General features: G+C 51.1%; 1 protein-coding gene across 1 annotated transcript; it reads left to right on the forward strand.

Moving 5' to 3' along the window:
- Positions 1-228: 228 nt before the first annotated feature.
- On the forward strand, positions 229-7,004 carry TMEM53 (transmembrane protein 53). The gene is made up of 3 exons (XM_034779293.1): positions 229-988; positions 1,400-1,512; positions 5,352-7,004. The coding sequence occupies exons 1-3, from the start codon at positions 964-966 to the stop codon at positions 6,006-6,008; spliced, it is 795 nt and encodes a 264-aa protein (XP_034635184.1). The 5' UTR covers positions 229-963; the 3' UTR covers positions 6,009-7,004.
- Positions 7,005-20,075: the final 13,071 nt, after the last annotated feature.

The following is a 20,075-nucleotide window of genomic DNA, read 5'->3' on the forward strand; positions in this document are numbered from 1 at the left end:
CCCCACCCCCGTGGGGGGGGGGACAGGGTGAGGTGGGGGGAGGGTGTCTGATGCCCCTGGAGGTTGGGGGGGACAGGGTGAGGCGAGGCAGGTGTCTGATGCCCCTGGGGGTTGGGGGGGACAGGGTGAGGTGAGGCAGGTGTCTGATGCCCCTGGGGGTTGGAGGGGGACAGGGTGTGAGGTGGGGGGAGGGTGTCTGATCCCCTGGGGGAAGAGGTGAGGGGTTGGGGTGAGGTGAGGCAGGCGTCCGATGCCCCGGGTGGAGGGGTGCGAGTGCCTGATGCCCCCAGGGGCTGTGCAGTGTTGTCCCTAGTAGCCCAGAGGGGCTTAGTGGCTGGGGTGTTGCTATTGCAGGACTTGCCCTTAATCCTTCTATCTCACATTCCTGTTAGCAAATAATCCTGTGTGGATACTGGGCTGTGCTCCCTGGTGGCTTCAGGGGAGCTGGGGATACCCAGGGCTCCCGCCTCCTTTAAATCACTTCCGCCATGGTGCCTGGGAGTGTTAAGCAGAAACAGTTATTCGCGGCAGAATGGGTGGCAGGGCCAGACCGTCACCCTGTAAGCTTATTGCCGTATCCCAGGTCCTTCTCCAGCTGGCGTCTGTCGCTGTCGTTCCACTGTATCGGATATTAGATTGGAAAATCTTTGGGACAGCGACCACATCTTTTTATGTCTTTGAAAGGGCCAAGAGCACTATTGGGGTGGCTTAAAAATAAGACAAAACTAATATCTTTGGGCTTGCCTACACATGGAGTTATTCCTGATTAACTCCCCATGTGGACACTCTTATTTTGGAATAAGAGTGCCTTGTTTCTGTTTAGCTTATCCCACTTTCAAAGGATCAGAGCTAACTCCGTGTGTAGACAAGCCTTAAGTAACTAACTGAGCTGGAAACTTTTTTTTTAATGCAAATGTAAACTTCTCCAAAAATCAAGGCGCCTGTTTCCCTCCACGTACAGTGATGGGAAAACTGCCATTTGTCACTGGTAAATGGATTTTTTTTGAAACCTGAATTTTAGAAACATTTATAATGTGAGCTTCTAGTTTTTAGCATCTTTACCCCCTTATTTGTGTCCTACCTTGGCCTGTAGCCTTTTTGTCCTTCTTTACACTATAAGTTGTTTGGGGGCAAGATTTGTCATTTTATTTTTTGTACTGTGCCCAGTACAATTGGGCCCCAGTCTTGATTGTTTTGTAACACAAATAATACGGCAATAACAGCTAAATGATAAACTGATAGGCTACAGAAGGAATCCAGTTATAAGCACAGTAGTTGCGGTACAGGCTTTGGGTGGGGTTAAAATCGCTATCCTTATTAAGTAGGTAGGTTGCAATTTCACTCTGACTCTAGTGGACTGAAGGGCAGTTTCATTTTTTAAAAATCTGGTTTATTTCAGACACTAGTCCAGAGATGGGAAACAAAAATAACCGGCCTGTGGTAATTCTGCTGGGGTGGGCTGGCTGCCGTGATAAACACCTGGTGAAATACAGCACCATCTACCATCAGAAGGTGAGTAAATCATTCATCTTTCTATGCCAACATAAAGCTGTAGCAAGGCTACCTGAGGAATTTTCTCCCCTGCACTCTGGTGAAAAGACCTTACCCCTTCTTACGACTCCAAAGACGCCCTAGAAGAAAGTGCTGGACTTATTTTTGTGTGAAAGCTCCTTGCATTTTCAAATAGCATGTTGACATTCTCTGCACACTGTCTTTAAGACCCTGGTTATACTGTGTGTACAACGAAGAGGCAGGAAGTGCTTCATAAAAGGAATTCCTTTTTGCCTTTTTCAAAGTTTCTGAAGTTTTAAAGATTTGAAAACCGGTGTAAATCTTTGTCCTCCATTTATCCACAGACTATGTATAACATGGGCAGTGAGAGTGCAAGCTGCATACGTCTGTACAGAGCTGGCAGGGCCAACTTTAAGGGTCAAAGGCAAGTTCAACCATGACTTATTCAGCATCTGGCCTTTCTTCTGAGACTAATGAGTGTGCTGGTTATTGGTGGCTTTTGTGACCAGGTTGCCTAGCTACTGGGGATTGATTTGATGCCCCTAAACTCATTTCACACATTTATGGAACAGCCATCAGATGGTAACTGTTCAGTCATTACCAATCTGGACAGGATTTGATATAGTGACCTAGAAGTGGAAGTTTCTGACAGTGTCTGTCCCATTATCAGTCCCCTTTTAAAATATCTTGCTTTGTTGGTCCACGGAATGATGGAAAGTGTGTGGCTTTTGGACCTAGTGGAATTTAGGCCCATTATGTGAGCATGGACTTTGTTTTGGATCCAAATTTGTTGCAAAGATAGATGCCAAGGTTCTCCTTTGAATACTACCCAGCATGACTGCCTCATAGGCAGCCTCTGAACTGTTGATGATTAACCTGACATGTGAGATCCATAAATTAAAGTGCTACAGAGAGTCCTGTGGCACCTGATAGACTAACAGATGTATTGGAGCATTAGCTTTCGTGGGTGAATACCCCTGTGTCTGACGAAGTGAGTATTCACCCAAGCCTGACGAAGTGGGCATTCACCCACAAAAGCTCATGCTCCAATACATCTGTTAGTCTATCAGGTACCACAGGACTCTTTGTTGCTGTTTACAGATCCAGACCAACATGGCTACCCCTCTGATACATAAATTAAAGTGTGTTCTAGTACAGAATGACGTGTGACTCCATGTCTCAGGATTGGTAACAGCTCGGTTGCTACTGGCCACAGCATTCTGCAACTGCTCAGTATCCTACATGAAATGCATTTGGTGTCTCAATCCCATTGCCAGAAAGACAGGTGTCTGCATTCGAAAATACACCGTTTCATTTAGTCACTAGTTCCCTTTTAAGCAATCCTAGCGGAGACTCTAAGGATGGAATGAGCCATGGAGAATGAACTTCCTTCTGACCCTTATATCATGAATATTTAGCACTTTAGAAGGATTAAGCCACACAACTGAGTCTGGCAGAAAAATTTCCATTGCAATTTTAATGGAAAATTGGGTTTTTGACTAATTTTTTGCAAAAAGCATCTGCTTTCTGTGGATTTGTTGTTTATTACCTCAAACACCCAAACCCAGAACATTTGATTTTCATGTGGGGTACCCTGGTGCCTTATGAGGGTTGTAGTTCTTTTATGTCATGTACCTATTATCCTCTGTGGGCTGAATGCCCCAGCTAGGCGGCACCTGCCACATGCTGCTCTCCAGTTCGAAAAATTAAACAGCTCTTTGCCCCATGGATTTTACTTCCTAAGGGCTTGATCACTATAAATGCTAGCGGTGGGTGTGGTGCTTGCGTAGGGTCAGTGTAACCACTATCCCAGCTATATTTATACAGACCTTGAGAGAGAGTTTCAAATCATAAGGTGTTGGAGGTTTGATGAGATGCGGGAGGGTTTGTTTTTTGGTGTGCTTAGCTGCAGTTATTTGAGTGGTTATGTTACCTTGGTGTTTTTATTATTATTGGTTTTTATTTCCCTAATTCCGAGATCTCTTAAATGAACGTTTGTAAAGATTCAAAAAGAAGCTGAAGCCATAGGGTGGTTATGGACTCAGAAACTGAATGGGGAGGGTACACCTGATAATTTATCATGGCTTTATGTTCTGCGATGCCATGTGGGAGACTCCAACTCCCCTGCCAGCCTCATGCTATGTGTGGGTGGGAAGCCCAGCGAAGGCTGTATGCTCAACCCGTGGGAGAAGATGGGTAATGCAGTACTTTTTATTGCCCGGCGGCCATCAGTCACCCCTGCTGGGCAAATGAGCGTTTTTGACATGCTGCCATGGGACTCTTGGCAAGTCTTCCTTGGCCAGAGGGATGATAGGCAGGATGCAGACCCTCGAGGGTAGGAAATCCAGGGGAAGTGAAGGGTTCTAATAGGGATATGGGTGGACCTTCCTTCCCCTAGGAAGTATGAATGCAAAACCCAGATGATTTAAAATCTCCTAGAATAGGTGAAGATTTCTTCCTCGCTTCTCCCCAATCCCCTCTGGACATAGCTGTTTTCGTGCCTTTTCTCTGCATTTCTCAAGCAGAAATGCCAGTAAATGCCTTTGCTGAGCTAATGGATTGAGCGCTTATACAACTAGCTTCACCCACATTTATTTAGAAACTTCTGTGGGGGCCCATTGCTTCAGCACCTGGGTGCCTGCCATCATTAAAACCTGCCATTAGTACAGAGAATACTCGGAGTAACACAAGGCATATATCTAACTGTGGGGTCTAAGCTATATAGCCAAGCGGCCCAAGCTCTTAGGTACGTGGTTCCGCTTATGAACAGTTCCTCAGTTACCAGCAAAAGCTGCCTTTATCCATCAGTTGGTAATAAGTGGAAAGCAGATTTGCAGGGCTGCAGCCAGGGAATGAAACACTGGGCTAGACCTTCTCTGGCTGCAAGCCTGCGTGCAGGCAGGGCAGCACAGGTCGGGGGCTGCAGCCCAGATGCTGGGGCTTTCTACAGGGAGCCGGGCACTGGGGGCCTGTGGGGTTGCATGGTGACTCTCCTTGGTCTCCCTCTGGGTTGGGGCTCAGCATGTCCTAGTGCTTCCTTCCCTAGGTGCAGGTAGAGGTACTGTGCAGCTCTGGCATCTGGACTGCATCCCCCACTCCTTCCCTGCCCACAGCCCCTTACCTCCTGTGCTGTCCCTGGGCACAGGCTGGTTTACAGGGCTACAGTCCTAGAAGGAAGCACAAGGGCAGGGTGAGGGCTGGCTGGAGGCAGGTTTGCAGGGCTGCAGTGAGGGGCGGTATGTCCCAGCACTTCCTTCCCTGGCTGCAACCTTGCAAACCTGCCTACAGTTGGGGTCTTTCTTCTAAAACATGTTGTTTAATAAGCAGCATGGTATTACCAATATCCAAATCCTGTTAACATTAAAGTCAATGGGACGGGATTGGTTCCCACCCAAATGTTGCTATTAACCAGAAGTTGTCAATATCAAGGTGGCTGTTAAGTGGAATCTACTGTGACCAACACTCCCTCACCCCTCCCGATCTGATCAAATAGCTAGAGGTTAGCAAGCTTCAAAAAAGGATTAGATGTAGGCCACCCATACAAATGGCTTCTCTATGGGATCTTGGCTGGGGTAAGTATTACCAGGTCCTGATGGTACTGTGCCCAAATGATCCCAGCCAGGGACAGGAGGAAATTCCTCCTCCTTCACCAATGTTGTGGATGATGTTCTACTAAAGATACATGAATGGTGAGCCAGCACTGGCCAATTTCTGATTCAGGAAGAGGGACCATTGCTCTGTCCTTTAGGGCAAGTGCTATGAACACAGTGGCAGATTGGGATCCTGAAGGAGCTTGTAACATGCAGCCCTCGATGGGTGTGTCTCTCTGTTCCTCCCAGGGGTGCACAGTTATCCGCTACACAGCTCCGTGGAAGATGACGTTTTTCGCAGAATCCTTTGGCATCAGGTCCCTCCGGACCCCAGCTAGGAAGCTGCTGGAGCTGCTCTTTGACTATAAAATTGAAAAGAAACCGCTGCTGTTTCACGTGTTCAGCAATGGCGGGGTCATGCTTTACCGCTACATCCTAGAGCTCATCCACACGCACAGGCAATTCAGCAGCCTCAAGGTGGTGGGCACCATTTTTGACAGTGCCCCCGGCAGAAGAAACATGGTGGGGAGCCTGCGTGCCTTGGCAGCTGTCTTGGGCTCGACTAACGTACTGCTCAAGTATTGCCTCCTGCTTGTCTTCGCCATCCTGGTGGTGGTGCTGCGGATCTTGCTGCATCCAGTGACTCGCTTCTTCCATGAGACCCATTATGATGCCCTGCTGAATGGGCCTTCGAGGTGGCCCGAGCTCTACCTCTACTCCAAGGGGGACAGGATCATCCTGGCCAGTGACGTAGAGCACATGATTGAGGCCCGGCGGCAGCACAATGTTGCAGTGAGAGCTGTGGACTTCTCGGACTCTGCTCATGTCAGTCACTTGCTGGCATATCCCTCCTATTACATGAGCCTCTGCACCTCTTTCATGTATGACTGCGTTGGATGCTCGTAGGTTTCACCCCGGCAGAGGTAGCAAGTGCCTGTGTAAAGACCCCCTGCAGATGCTCCCTCTTCACTGGGATCACACCGGAAACAAACTGCTCTCTCTCTATCTCTCTGCCTCTCTTTCGTCATCATCTCTCTGCTTACAATAAAATCCTGAGCCCAACATCCTTCCCCAGAGCGTGGAGGCACAGAATTGCTGATTTCTCGGCATCCCGTACACAGCTGGATGTCTGAAGCCTCCAAACCGGTTGTTGGGCTGGGCAGAAGTGAGGGTGCTAAGTAGAGCCAAGAGAGTCTAAATGAATGTAACTTACATGATAGGGGTAAAATTCTGACCCACTGAAGGCAATGGGAGGTTTGCCAGGGGTGGAATTTCACCAGAGGAGGCCAGAGAAAGGAGTGAAGTACTGACTGGAGGAGCACTGCATCCCCCTTTTTATACCCACTTCCTCTTTCCCTGCTGCCCTCCACCAGGGACTACGAAGTGTACAACTTACATCACCATCCACATCCACTCTCTGTCTTGTTACACTGGAGCAATTCTGTGACCCAGGGCTCTCCAGTTAGCCTAGGTTTTGGGTTTTTTCTCTGCTGCTTCCTCCGGCCCACTGTTGAGTCAGCTGAAGCTCTGCAGTGTCCTCTCATTCTCCCACTCCCCACCCCACCCTTCTATTTACACTCCTCCGGGCTCAGCCCTGCAGATAGTCCCATTGAGGAGGAAAGAATGAGACTCTTGGCAGAGTCTTTAATAGGGCAGACCAATGCGGGTCCCTCCCTATCCCTGCCCTCAAGGCACTGCCCCTCAGCCCTATTCCTAGCTGGAGATCAGCTCCAGGAATCAAACGCAGGGTCTCCGAAAGGGCAGTGCAGGTAACCGCACCCCAATGTGTCAGCCTGGTTCTGTTTAACAGAGCTGGGGCAGAATGGCCAAAGGGCTGCTCCCTTGCTAGATGGCTCAAACCCCCGTAGGTGAGTTAATTTAAAGCTTTATCTGTGAAATATCTAACACGTCTCAGTGTCTGGTCTTTGTTCCTCTCCCCTGACGCTTCCCTCTCATTGCTGAAATCGTTGGGTGAATAGCTGTGCTTCGCTGGGTAGATTTACCGGTCTGTTAAGGTGTGTGTCTAGGAGTGCAGGGAGGTCACTTTGGGTATCTGTAACCCCGAGTTCTATCTCCCCTCCTGGGCCCAAATTTCCTGGGTCTTTCAGAAAGTGCTTTCTCTCTGATCCTCTAGGGGAGAGCCTTCATTACCAACTAGCCTCATTTGTCACATTCCAGAAGACTTATTGACTAGTCTACACACGCAGACACTTCAAAGTGTGTTGCTTACTCCCTGTACAGACGTGTTTGATGGGATGAGCCAAGCTAGCAAACACACTGTTGTTCGGGTTTTCCTCTGTGGAGGGGGAGTGAGGGGTTAAAGTAGGGGAAGGGCTATACTACACTTTACCAAGGGTGAATGGGTTGAATTCTAACTGATCTGACTTTCCGTGTGTTCATGGAGCCTGATTTTTTTTGGGAGGGCGGGGGGTAGATTGAAAGCCTGCCGCTTTCCAGTGCAGCATGATTTAATCTGGGGCCTCTGAAATGATGCTAGTCCCCCGAAGGTTCCAGTGCCTTGTGAACACCTGTACAACTGGCTGAGGACACAGTACGTCCCTTGGTTTTCTGTGCAGCCTCCCCTCCTGCATACAGCCGTCATGCTGACTAGAGGAGGTTCATGAGTTGTTCCCCCAGCAAGAGCCACTTTGTAATGTCCTAACTTTCCTCCTCTGCAACCCCACAAATGTGAATCAGAGCTGAGGTGTATAGTACCCTGTCACTTCACTGAGGGGTCCAGGAGCAGGGTTGGGAGGAAATGCTTATTCAAATGCACTTGAAATGGGGATTTAGAAATGTATTCATACTGTTTATAATGTGTTTTACAATCTGCCTCAGTTTGCAAGCAGAAACAACAGTCCAACTGCAGCTTTTTTCAGCTTCCCAAACCGCTCAGAGAGAGGCCTTACAGCCGAACTGAGGAGTCCTTCTAGGTCTTCTTTTGACATGTACAGGACTGGCTTTGTTCTTCATAGAGCACAATGTTCTGCCTATGGACGCTGAGCTTTGCACATCATGTTTCTTGAATCTCCTCTGTTAAACTGACCCCAAAAGCCTAACGCTGTGGCGAGGAATTAAAGATGGGAGGGGAAAATAAAATATCAAACTTACAATGACTTAAAAAAAAATCACCATTTCTGCCTGTCACCATGCTCTAGAGGCTGTCCAGTGAATCCTGTGTAACACAGACACTGAAACTCACTCCTTCTGCCGAATGGAGAAGCAGATTGTAGCATCCTGTTTCCAGGTGTTGAGCTTTCAGTGGAGATAAAAGCAGTCTGTCAGTACGTTTCCCCCCTCCTCATCACTTCTCTTCCCCCTCCCCCCCCAGCATTGCAAGCAAACTACAGGTACAATGGGAGGGGAGAATGCAGGGTCCAGGAGCAATGGAAAGCTCTAAAGTCTCTCTGGAGAGAACAACTTGGACTTTTAAAAAAGTGTCAATATACCATGAGTTGTTACCATCCCTGAGATTGTAGGAGGGACAATGAGGTTGCTTTTAGGTGAACTATGAAGGAAAAGAATAACAAACAATGTAGCCACACAACCGTGTCCTTACATGTTGTGTATAAGCGGTGTGTGTGAATTAACTGGAAAGATGACAGTCAAGTGCTGACTTAATTGGGTTCATTATAATTGGTAGTTTTCTCCCAGCACTGGGGACATTTTTCTGGGGTTTGCGTTATCTTCTCCCCCGTCAGAAGGCTTCAACTCAGATTTTTCCTCCCATTCTGCTTGGACATAACTAAACCCTCCTGCCTGTATCCCAAACAGTGCCTTCAGAGCAGTGTAGAGACAGGAACCTTTGTTTATGGTGTATTTTTAACTTTAGATGCCAAAAACAGTCCGGAAGCCAATCTGGATGCACAGTGTTCTTTTGGTAGCAAGCTGCTTTCTCTAGCATTCTTGTTCACCAGAGGAATCCACGTAGCCACGGCTATATTTTTGTTTCTGAACATCAAACCGAAGAGTTGCAGAATTGTAAAAGCCCCCTCTTAAGGAGCGGAGCTACTAAAGAAAGGTCATTAAACTAACTAGCCCTTGCCTCAGCACTGATTGCTGTAGGTGCAGCTTTTATAGAAACGTTTAAGCGCATTCCAGTGAGCACAACTCATGAATTAATACCAGCACAGTGAGTGGGAAAGGTAGTGCTCACATTTGTTGACTCAAGTACTGAACATTGTGGAGGATCTATTGGTGTGGCTATTCCACAACATGGCCAGCAGGTGGCAGCACTAAACCAACTATTCCTCTGCTCTGTTGTCTATAGAGAAAACGGCTGAAATCTATTTACAGGAATTTCCCTGATTAATGAACCCTGTTTCAAATTAAGGACTAATGTACACACCCAGATATCCACTTGAACATTAGGCAAATGCATATCAAGCCAACTGAGTTACAGAATAACCTGTAACCACAAAGCTTCAGCGGTGGGCTCATTTTTCCACACCCCATGAGGGACCTATAGTTTTACTTGTGCTCAGGTGTGGTATAATATTTGGTATTCTATATGGCTTAAAAATCGATGTTTGTCTCTTCCCCCCTTTTCAGCTATATAATACATGCCCCTTTTTTGTCCCCTTGTGTTTCTGTTTGCTGTTGTTTGAAACAGTGGGTTAATACACCGGCTATCTGTGACTGGAGAGGTACATTCAAATACTAATCAGATCACGAGTGAAAAATGGTTTTAGTGTGTAATCTGTCTTATTCCCCAGTGGGCATCTGTCCACTTTTCCAAGCTGCCATGCAGTGTGGCGCAGCTGACCACCTGTGCGAGCCGGAATCCCAACATCGGAATGGGAGGTCCAGATGCAGGCGTGGTTGCAGGGCTGGACGATCCTGGCACCAGACTGATGTGGGGTATTACAGGTCAAAGCTAAGGGGTGATGCCTTCACAGCAGGGGCTGTGGTCACAAGGGGGACCTAGGTGCCCAACTATCTCTTTAGGGGCCTAAATCCAACTGTTCGATGCCACTGGATTCACAAAGCGTCTGCTCAGCCGCTGTCTAACCCTGTAGCCACCTAAATTCCCTCTGTGCCTAAGTTTCCACTGGTAAAGTCCCCTAGGCCCCTACATTTCTACTGGGGACATGCATGGAGCCCCTGGGGTCCTGCACACAGCAGCCGTGCTCCTGACCCATGCCTAAGCCCCACTGGGATTCCCAAAGCACGAAGAGGAGAAGGTGGTGATGGCACCTAAATCTCCCTTGCGAAGCTGGCCCTCGCTGGTTTTACCGGATAAGGAGTAGTGCGTGGTATTAGCACCTTGCTGCCACGAGCGCCAAATTTACCTACAAACTAAAAAACGAAACAATTCTTTTCACTAGACTTGAACCACCTGCAGATCCAACCCATCACATCAGGTCTCTGGTAGCAAATGAAGGAGCCTGGAGCCCTCTAGAGGTTCATGACAGTAATGCAGATGGCCCAGTTTTGATTAATTTCACAAGTGCAGACCTGCAGGTACATAAATCACAACAAGCTTGTCCCTGTTAGGAGACTGGCTGTGTATTCAGCCAATCATCCCATGTGTGGCTTTTTCTCTATAGCCAGTAAGGAAGTTAGAAAACCTGTCAACAGAAGAAAGGTTAGTGTGGTAAAAATGGATATATACTTCCATTGCAGTATGTAACCCACGGTGATCAACTATATATACTCAAACCTTGACCAGTGTATTGCAAATTCTAGTCCTAAAGAGGATTGCTATTGAGAGGATACTGACCCATTAGGGCACTTAGAGGTTCCAGGGTGGTTATTCCTTTTATACTCTGCAGACCAGGGTGCTATTTGGTTCAGCTTACCACCAAAAGTCACTGCAGAATTTGGCACAAATGGCCAGCCCTGCCCCACCGAGCCACGGAACTGGAACAGTAGGGGGTGTGCAGAACAGACTGGAAATACATGGCAAAAGCTGTTCTCTGGGAATTACCTATGTAAAACGTTCTCCTAACGTGTGCTTCTGGCCTTTCACATTTGATGACCACCACATTCACCCAAGCTTTTGTGTGGGAGAGGTGGATGGGCGATTCAGGTTACATTACTTTATTTGTTGAGATGATGCAATGCATAAATGTTAAACCGCAACTGAAGTTGGACAAAGGGAATTTCCATGGCTCTAACTTCATATTCTACATTTACAATAATGGTATCATCCAATAACTAACAGGCCCTGGAATTTATGACAATATATTGCATGCACAAACATTTTTTGAAATCACTGTTCTCATGCTTATTGTTTTGATATGAGATCATGATCCCGGAAAACACGTAAACACGTGCTTAACTGTAGGCATGTGAAGTCAAGTTAAACATGTGCATAAGTACTTGACTTGATCAGCACCTAAATCTCTGTCCAGCAGAGCATGTGCTGTAGAGACGGTAGGAAGCATAAAAAATGGATTAAGTTTTGAAGTGGTGGAAAGATTGTTAAAGAGGCAGGATTTAAAATAAGGCAAATAGGCGAGAGTTAAACTATGCACACAACTAGAGAAGGAATTTTGAAAGGTCTTCTGTTGCATTCCCTTCCTCTCCTCCAAACTGCCTTTTGTCTATTTATTTGGACAGTAAACTCTGTGGACTGGAGCCCTGTCTTCATGTGTGCCTGGAAAGCTCCATCCATGCCAGGGGGCTGTATAAATAATTTGAAAAAGATAAATCATGGATGACCAAAAAACCTACATAACCCGCCCTCTCCCCAACAAAACAAAGCTCTCCCCTGCACACATCATTTCCCCCATGGGAGAGGACTGGAGAAAGAACGAGCCAAACCTGGCAGATCTTCATCACGTTGCTTAACGCACAGCTGGAAGGTGCTCTGATACAATGGTGAAGGAGGTAGGAGAACCCATAACGGCTAGAACTGTACTATAAATAATGGCAATGTATGAGAAAGATACCTGTCATTCCAGAAATGAGCAACAGGTGGCAGCACTACACCTTCTATTTCTCATGTCTTCTACGGTGTGATTGATGTTGACACTATAACCAATTTTTCTGCAAGCCAGACATAAGAAAAAAAGTTTGATAACATTCCTAAGGTGACTCTTGCGAGGTCATGTGCTTTCCTTTTGCATCTGAGTAGCTCCGTGGCAACAGAGCGCTATAGATGTCATGTTTGCAGGTTGCCAAGTATCAGAGGGGTAGCCGTGTTAGTCTGTATCACAAAAAGAACGAGGAGTCCGGTGGCACGTTGAAACTGAAAAGGTTTATGAGAGGCAAATAAAACATAAGAGGGCCTTCTCCAGGCCCAACATGCTACCCGCATGTCTGAGGACAACCACCTGCAGTGGGTGCTCTGTGCACTGCCTAACAGGAACTGTGCACAGGTGGCAAATCTGGGTTCAAAAGTGATGGAGCAGGCTTTGAACTGGGTGAGAGTTGGGAAACTATCACGTCACACGGGTGATGGGGCCTGCATATCCACCACTGAGAATAAGGAAGGTGGGATTGTTCCGAAATAGAGGAGAAGACTGGGATTGTTTAACTTAGAGAAGAGATGAATACAAGGGGACAGGATAATAATGGCCTGGAGATGGTCCATCAGGAGCTTGCATTCACCCAGTCTCATAGCACCAGAATAAAGGGACACATTCATTGGAATTGAAATGTGGCAAATTTACACTAATAAAAGGAAATACTTTTTCGTGCAATGCATACTTAGCTTATGGAGCTCGCTGCCACAATATCTCACTGGGGTCCAGAACTTGGGGGCTTTTAAAAAGGGTTGGACAGTTTAGATGGAGAACAAGAGTTATGCTGATATGGATTAATAATAACCAAGAGTTTTGGCAGGGCCCTAAACCCTCTCGGTTCAGGGCTCAAACCCACCTCTAACTGTTGGGAGTTAGGATGAAGCTTTCCCTACAGGCAGGTTACTCCATAACTGCCTGACACCGGGTTTCATGCGCCTTCTTCCGAGGCATCTGCTGTTGATGATGTCAGAGACAGGATTCTGGACTAGGCCGATCACTAGTCTGAGTCAGTCTGGCAATCCCTGTGGTCCTAAGCGTATTCCTGTAAAAAGTGTCTTTTCAGAAATGCAAGGAGCGGGGAAAACCATCCAGAATTACAAGTGCTGCGAAAAAGGGAGATCCTGACTTAGTTGGAGTAGCTGGGATATTCTTAAGGCTTGTCTGCACTTGAAAGTTATTTCAGGGTGTGGTTTTTGGTTTTAACTAATCAGGAATAACTTCCCACAGTCGGGCATCCACCCAGCTTCGTTTATGCCGGTTTAAGGTATTTCCCTTTTGAATCATTGTGTCCACACAGCGCTGCACTATTTCAGAATAAATGCATAGCATTCTGAGCAGATAGATCAAAACCGGGGATAGCGGAAACACCAGGATCTGCGCCCAGAGAGAATTTTATCTGCAACAAACCCCAAAACATGCAGCATCTCAGAGGTTCCTAGGCCACCCAGTGCAATAGTAGGCCGGAGTCACCAGAGGGCGCTAAGAATCCTAGTTTGACAAGGTCTGGAGCTTTGTGTGGGGGGGGGGGTGGGGTTGGGGGGGGGGTCTGTTCTGTGCCTCAGTGGCGGGGGCTGTGTTCAGAAGCAGTTGCAGAACATTTGGCCCTTCCTGAGTCTCCCTGGTGAGAATCATTTCACAGGTGCAGAGCTGCTGACCAGAGCAAATCACACAGTACTGAGGGTCTCTGCAAAGACACAACAGGTGCCCAAGTCCCATGAGAGGCTGCGCTACGGGGAATCCTGCACCAGCCCAGGGGAGGGACTGAGCTGTAAGGGGAGGGGAGGGATCTAACAGGTCTTCTCCATCTCTGTACATGTCATTGTGTGGGTGCTTGTGTCCGTGGGTGTACATGGCCGTATTCTGCCAGTTTGCAGCGATGCAAGTGAGCGTGCGTGCGTGTGGCTGTGCAGGCGTTTGTATGCGTAGGTGTGCGGGCCTGGATGTGTGCAGGCTTTTATTGGCATGTACGCAGCATAGGTGTGTGTGGAAGGCACACAGGAGCTCACAGCTCATGTTGGGGCCCAGAAAACACACAGCTGCAGACCCCTCCCCTGGTGATGTTTTGAGATTCTCTAATGATCAAAGGTAATTTCAGTTTCAGTTAAATAAACAGTAAACGTCTAGCCCAGGCCTGGAATAGCCGAGGAGCCCTGAAGCGCCAGGCCAGAGCTGTGTGTATGGGGGAGGCAGGGCTGGGGGTGGGCCTGCGGGTGGGGATTGAGCGGCATCAGCAGAGCTGGCGTGGGGCGGCCAGGCCTGGAATAGCAGGGAGGCCGCAGGCGAGGACGGAGACGCATCGAAACACTAGACGTTGGCCATACCCCTGAGCAGACCATAGTAAACGGGAAAGGCTGAGGTTCGCCATGTCCCCAAAGTCCTGCCATGCCATCATGCCTCAGCACTGCCACAGCCTCTGACCTCCTCCTTTGATTAACGAGCTGACAATAGCGTATTGATAAGGAATTAACCTTGAGCCCTTGCTGCCTGAGTGTCAATAGACCAGGAGCCAAGTACATGCATTGGATTGGAAATCTGTGTTTAGCCTCTCGGTGCCTCTGCACATTGATGTGTGAGCCCATGAAGCCGAGGTCTGGGGGCCAAGGGTTGGGGGGGACGGGACGAATTCCAGTCTGGCGTGATGTGCATGGGAATGAAGTCATTCTCCCCCAGCTGCCAGGGAGCTCCACAGACCCTGCACAGGTTCTCCCTGTCCCCCCCGAAGGGGCCGGCTTGAGCCATAGGGCTCCTTACCCGTCTGAGTGTAGCCCTGTTCCGTGATTATAAAGCAGCTTCTGCCCCGGCAAATCCCCACGTGGATACCAGCGAATACACAGGGACTGGCTTCACCCACCACTGAAGTGCAGCCACCTCTGGGGTGGGACGCAGCAGCAGGTTAGCAGTTGTGCGGAGAGGCTGCAGGAAGTGGTGACTCCTGTTCTCAGGTAGACGTGCAGGGGGATTTAGGGAGGCTGAAGGCCGTGCCTGGGGCACGGGGGATCTCTCGCCTGGGTTGAGAGTGAGCATGGCCCTCGGGACCGCCTCACTCTGCAGGGTGTCAGAGGCTGGCTGGGGGTCAGACTTTTGGGTACCTCATCTACACTTTGTAGCTGGTTTCCCCCCTCCCCGCTCAGGGATCGTCAGTATCCCTTATGAAGCGCAAAGACGCTCCCCCATTTTACCCCCGCATTAGAAACCTCAGCCCATCAGCCAATATGGGCGACATGGGGCACCCTTTGGAGCCAGGCTGTGCTGTCCCTGAATCAGCCAGAGGGGTCACTGTGGAGCACACTGGGCAAAGCACCAAGTGTGGGCCAGAGAGCGGGTCCCTTTGTCCCATCAGCTCCAGCACAAACCCCCCAGCGGTTCCCCCACAGAAGCCTTCTACCGGTCCCTGGTGGGTGCGTTGTGTGTGCATGGGCGGGTGCTGTGTGTGGGGTGCACGGGGTGGGTTTAGACATGGTGTAAGGTTGTGTGCATGCTGGCTGGGGCGCGTGTGTGTACGTACACAGCTGGGCGGGTCTATGAGTGCGAGCTATGATGATTGTTTATATTATGGTAGGGCCTACAGGCCCCCATGGGGGGTGGGGCTCTGCTGGGCATTGTATGACCCTACAGCCTCAGACCAGCTGCCCAGTCACTGCCGGAGCACCGGGGAGATGATGGCCTCTCCATTTGCCCCAGCGCTTGTTCGGAGAGACGGGGGCTGGGCCCCATCCAGCCCGTGACTCCACTTGGAGGCTGGGTTGTTTAATGAAGTGTTTTGCCTAATGGGACTGCCTTATTTCCATAACAAACTGGCGGGCTGTCGTCCGCCCAGCTCCCTCATTCATTACTGTTAATTAGATATGGATCCCCCAGAAGGCGGCGCGGGGTGATGGACGAGCCCCCTGACACGCACTAGTACACATTAGCATTTTCTCAATACATTCAATACATCACTGCCCTCCACTTTTTAAAGATATTTTAAATAAAATATTAGCAGCCCATTGGGGAGAGTCCTGCCCGCAGACGGGCCTCACGGCCCCCGCCTGGCCTGGAAGCAGGTAGCCCCTCAGATTGCCTCCCTTTGCAGCCCTTCCCCTGCCTGCTTGCTTCAGACCCCCACACGCCCTTTCTGATCTCTCCTTCCTGCTTTGGAGTGACTCCCAGCGGGTAAAGGGGGGCTGTACTGGATTCCTCTGGCCGCAAGTCTCAGGGCATCACCCCAGGCCTGACTCCTGCCTTGGAAGGATCCACCTCTATGGGGCAGAGGAGAGAACCCATCATCTCATTTCAGGTGGGCAACACCTTCCAGTGACTACCGACCCCTGCCAGCTGATGGCCTGGAGGTTTCCCTTGCTCCCTCTGTCGTTCGCTCAGGTCATACCGGCCCCTGGCACATCCCGCACCTCTCGGGGAAGCGGGGCCTGCTCAGATGGAAACAGAGCCATTTATAAGCCCAGACCAGAGGCAAGAAGGAAGGTTGCACCCACAAGCCCAGTGCTACCAGCGAACCCCAGCTGATGCCCAGAACAGCTGGCAGGTCATCCAAGGCAGACAAGTCACTCAATGAACCACTGGAAGGAAGAGGCCCAGACACCACAGTGATGGGGTTATTTAGTGTGTTTCTTAAAGCCCCAGCTCCTGGAGTCCTGTGATGATATGAGAATCTCAGCTTGCGTTTTTTTTTAAAAGTCAGCTTCTAACCCTCCTAGTTGTGCGGAAAAGCTTGAAAACATGATGCAAGTGACACCTCCGCCAACAGCCCAGAAATTAGGCAATAAAGAAAACAACCCAGTTTATTATTTTATGAGAATCTCAAACCAAGCTCATCAATTTGGGGGGCCTGGCTCCTGATTTCTTGTGCGGGGGGGTGGGGTGGCAATTCTGCGGGCGAAAAACCTAAAAAGGATGGACCGGCCTCCAGCAGGCTGGCTGGAAGGGAGGGGAACCTTTCACAATCACATGCTACTGACAGAGCCCAGCGGAGGAGCTAAGGGAGAACAACGCGGAGCCAGGATGTCCATAGCTCTCCTCTAGTGAGTCCCTTCCCTGGTGTCCCTCCACGCCCCCTCACTTAGCAAAATGGGAAGGATTCAAACTACCCTAGTCTGCTCCTCAGCTTTCTGGCCATTTGCTTTTGGCCCAGAGGCTGTTTTTCCCTTCCTGTTTCTAGCCTGCTGCACTGTCTAGTTTGCGCACGCTAGCCTCGTGCAAACACCACAGAGGAAAGGTTGAACCGGAACAAACTGTAAAATTAATAAAACCAGTCTATTTCAACTGAAGTAAAAAGATCCTGAAAATGTGTCTATTCATATTGCACTGGGTGTGTGTCTGCCCTCTACTGGATAGAGTCAGACCAATCATTTGTGTGTCATAAGCCCTGTACTGCAAAGAGCAACTGAAGATTCTCCTTGCCCCCAGGGCCTGTGCTTTTGGAACAGGCCGATCTGCATTCCTGTCCCCGCTGCCTGGGAAGTTCAGACTTCAGCATAGCCACAGCAGAGCCATCTGGGTTGGCTATGGGTTTGTGACAATACTGCTCATTCACACTGCAAGTGACAGACAGCTGCTCCCTTCACGTGGCCGCTCAGTGGCCCCTTGTGTGACATGAGTTGGAAGGGCTCAGCCCTGGTCCCAGGTGTCCGCCTCACGCTGCTACTCCTGTCCCTGCTCTGTGGAGAACGACAGCGCAATCTGGATCAGGTATTTCATGATCCCCAGTACCATGGACTCTGAGCACATTTACCCTTCCCCCGCCCTCCCCCGCTGAGACGCAGGCCGGGGCTGCTAGCCCCTTCGTGCAGATGGGGCCCTGACGCACCAAGAAGCTAAGTGACCCACCCAAGGTCACACAGAGAGTCTGTGACTGAGCAGGGAATTGACCCTAGAACACCTGAGTCCCAGGTTGGTGCCCGACCCCCTGGGCTAGCCTGGGCATTTCCCGGCTCTCAGTCCAGTCCCCACACTCAGTTACGGAGCGCCACGTTCTCCGCTCCCAGGGCTGGGCCTGCCCAGCCGGCGTGTTCTGCCACTGCCCCTTCGCCCCACGGACACAGACTGGCGACGACACCCTCACCTGCGCAATCACAGCGCCCCTCCATTATGACAGGGCTGGGCAAGTGCCTGGCAAACAGCGAGGCAACGCCACAGCTCCTCTCTGAGAAAGGTTTTACAGCAGGGGAAACCGAGGCACAGAGCGGTTAAAGTGACTTGCTCAAGGGCACCTGGCAAGTCAGCGTCAGGGCTGGGAATAGACCCCAGAAGTCCCGGCTTCTACGCCCCATTGCCCTCCTGGAGCCGGGAACAGGACCCAGGAGTCCTGCATCCCAATCCCACCCTACACTAACCACTGGATTTCATGGAAAGCCCCCACCTGTCAGGCGAGGAACACGCACACTTGGGGAGTGATGACAGAGCCGACTCCCCAGCTAGGCGAGGGAGCCGGGGGCGAGGAGCTGATGCCAGATTCCAGTGTGGGGTGGGGGGGCGTTGCCTACTGGCTGGTGTAGCCTAGGCCAGAGGCAGTGGGGAACGGGGGGGGGAGTGGGGGGGGGGGGTGGCTTGATCGACCCGTCTGCACAATGTTTGTAAACTAGCAACTCTGGCGCCACCTGCATCCGCCCAAGTCAGCAGAGCCGGTGACCTCCAGCCCCATGGCCTGGCCTGCTCCCCACGGCCCTGGCACTGAGCCCCCGGGTGGGGGCGGGGGGGAACTTGACACCAGGGCCTGTGGTCTCCTAATGCAGGCGTATAGATCTGTTTGGGCTGCACCCCGGCCCCCCCCTCTGGCGAGGGAAAAATGACAAAATAATGCAGCTGCTCTGACTTCATTAGCAGGGCGTTTAACAAAGCCGACACCCCATCCTTCGCCCTCCCCGGGCCGTGGGCCATATCGACGGGGTCAAAGGGCAGCCGGGACACAGACACGCTGGTCAATTCTAATTGGGTTCTGGGCTCCTGGCTGGGCTCAGGACGCACGCCGCTTGCTGTGGGGTTCAGACAGTGGCGGCGCGGAGGGGCTGGCCAAGCCCAGGCGATGGTGCCAGCTGGGCCGTGAGCAGGACAGGGACTCGCCCACGCCACGGGACTGGAGCAAGGGCCAACGGTGATGCTGCGTTAGCAGCTGGATTCCTCCAGGCTGGGAGGTGCCACCCCACATCCATCAGCCCTCTTGGGGATCCCTGGTGCCTCCACTAGCATTGCCAGCGGCACTGACCCCCTCACAGTGCCCCATGGGGCGAGGGAAGAGCCGGCGCGGAGGCAGGACCGAGGCTCACGCTGCCCGGGGACCCCACTTCAGCACCAGCTGAGCGCCGCTGCGCTGCTGGGGATTGAGCACATGGGCTGTGGCTGCCATCTTCAGGTGCCCACTTCCCCCCATGGGGACATGGGGTGCCCACCTCCCCCCAATTCCACCCCGTGGGGTGCCCACCTCCCTCCGATCCCTCCCTCGGGGTGCCCACCTCCCCCCCCACTGGGACATGGGGTGCCCACCTCCCCCCAATCCCTCCCTCGGGGTGCCCCCCCCCCCCCCCCCCTGGGGCATGGGGTGCCCACCTCCCCTGTCCTGGATGCTCCTGAAGACTCAGCCGCTTGGCTCAGTAGCACTCAGGTCGGCCTCCGCTGCTGGTGTCACCCTAGCTCCAGCCCCACCCGCTCCCGGGAGACGGTTCCAGCGTGGGGGGGTGCACTGTGACCCCCCCCAACACACACACACACACACACACACACACACACACACGCGTGCAGGCTGGCATGGCTCCAGCAGAGGGTGGCAGAGGGACCTACGATGTCATTGGCTGTGCGGGGGTGAAAGGTACCCGCTAGGACCAGGGCAAGCAAAGGCTGGATCTGGCCAGGTCACACGATGCCACAGGTCAGAGGTTCAAGTACATGTGAGAGAGGTTCTCTCAGTGCCCAACGGATTGGGGGCACCGCCCATGGGCGTCTCGGCGCTAAGGGGCCCGGCGCAGAGCACGGCGCCCCCCGTGGGCGTCTCGGCGCTAAGGGGCCCGGTGCA

This window comes from Trachemys scripta, chromosome 8 (assembly GCF_013100865.1).
Source record: "Trachemys scripta elegans isolate TJP31775 chromosome 8, CAS_Tse_1.0, whole genome shotgun sequence".
Taxonomy (NCBI): Eukaryota; Metazoa; Chordata; order Testudines; family Emydidae; genus Trachemys; species Trachemys scripta.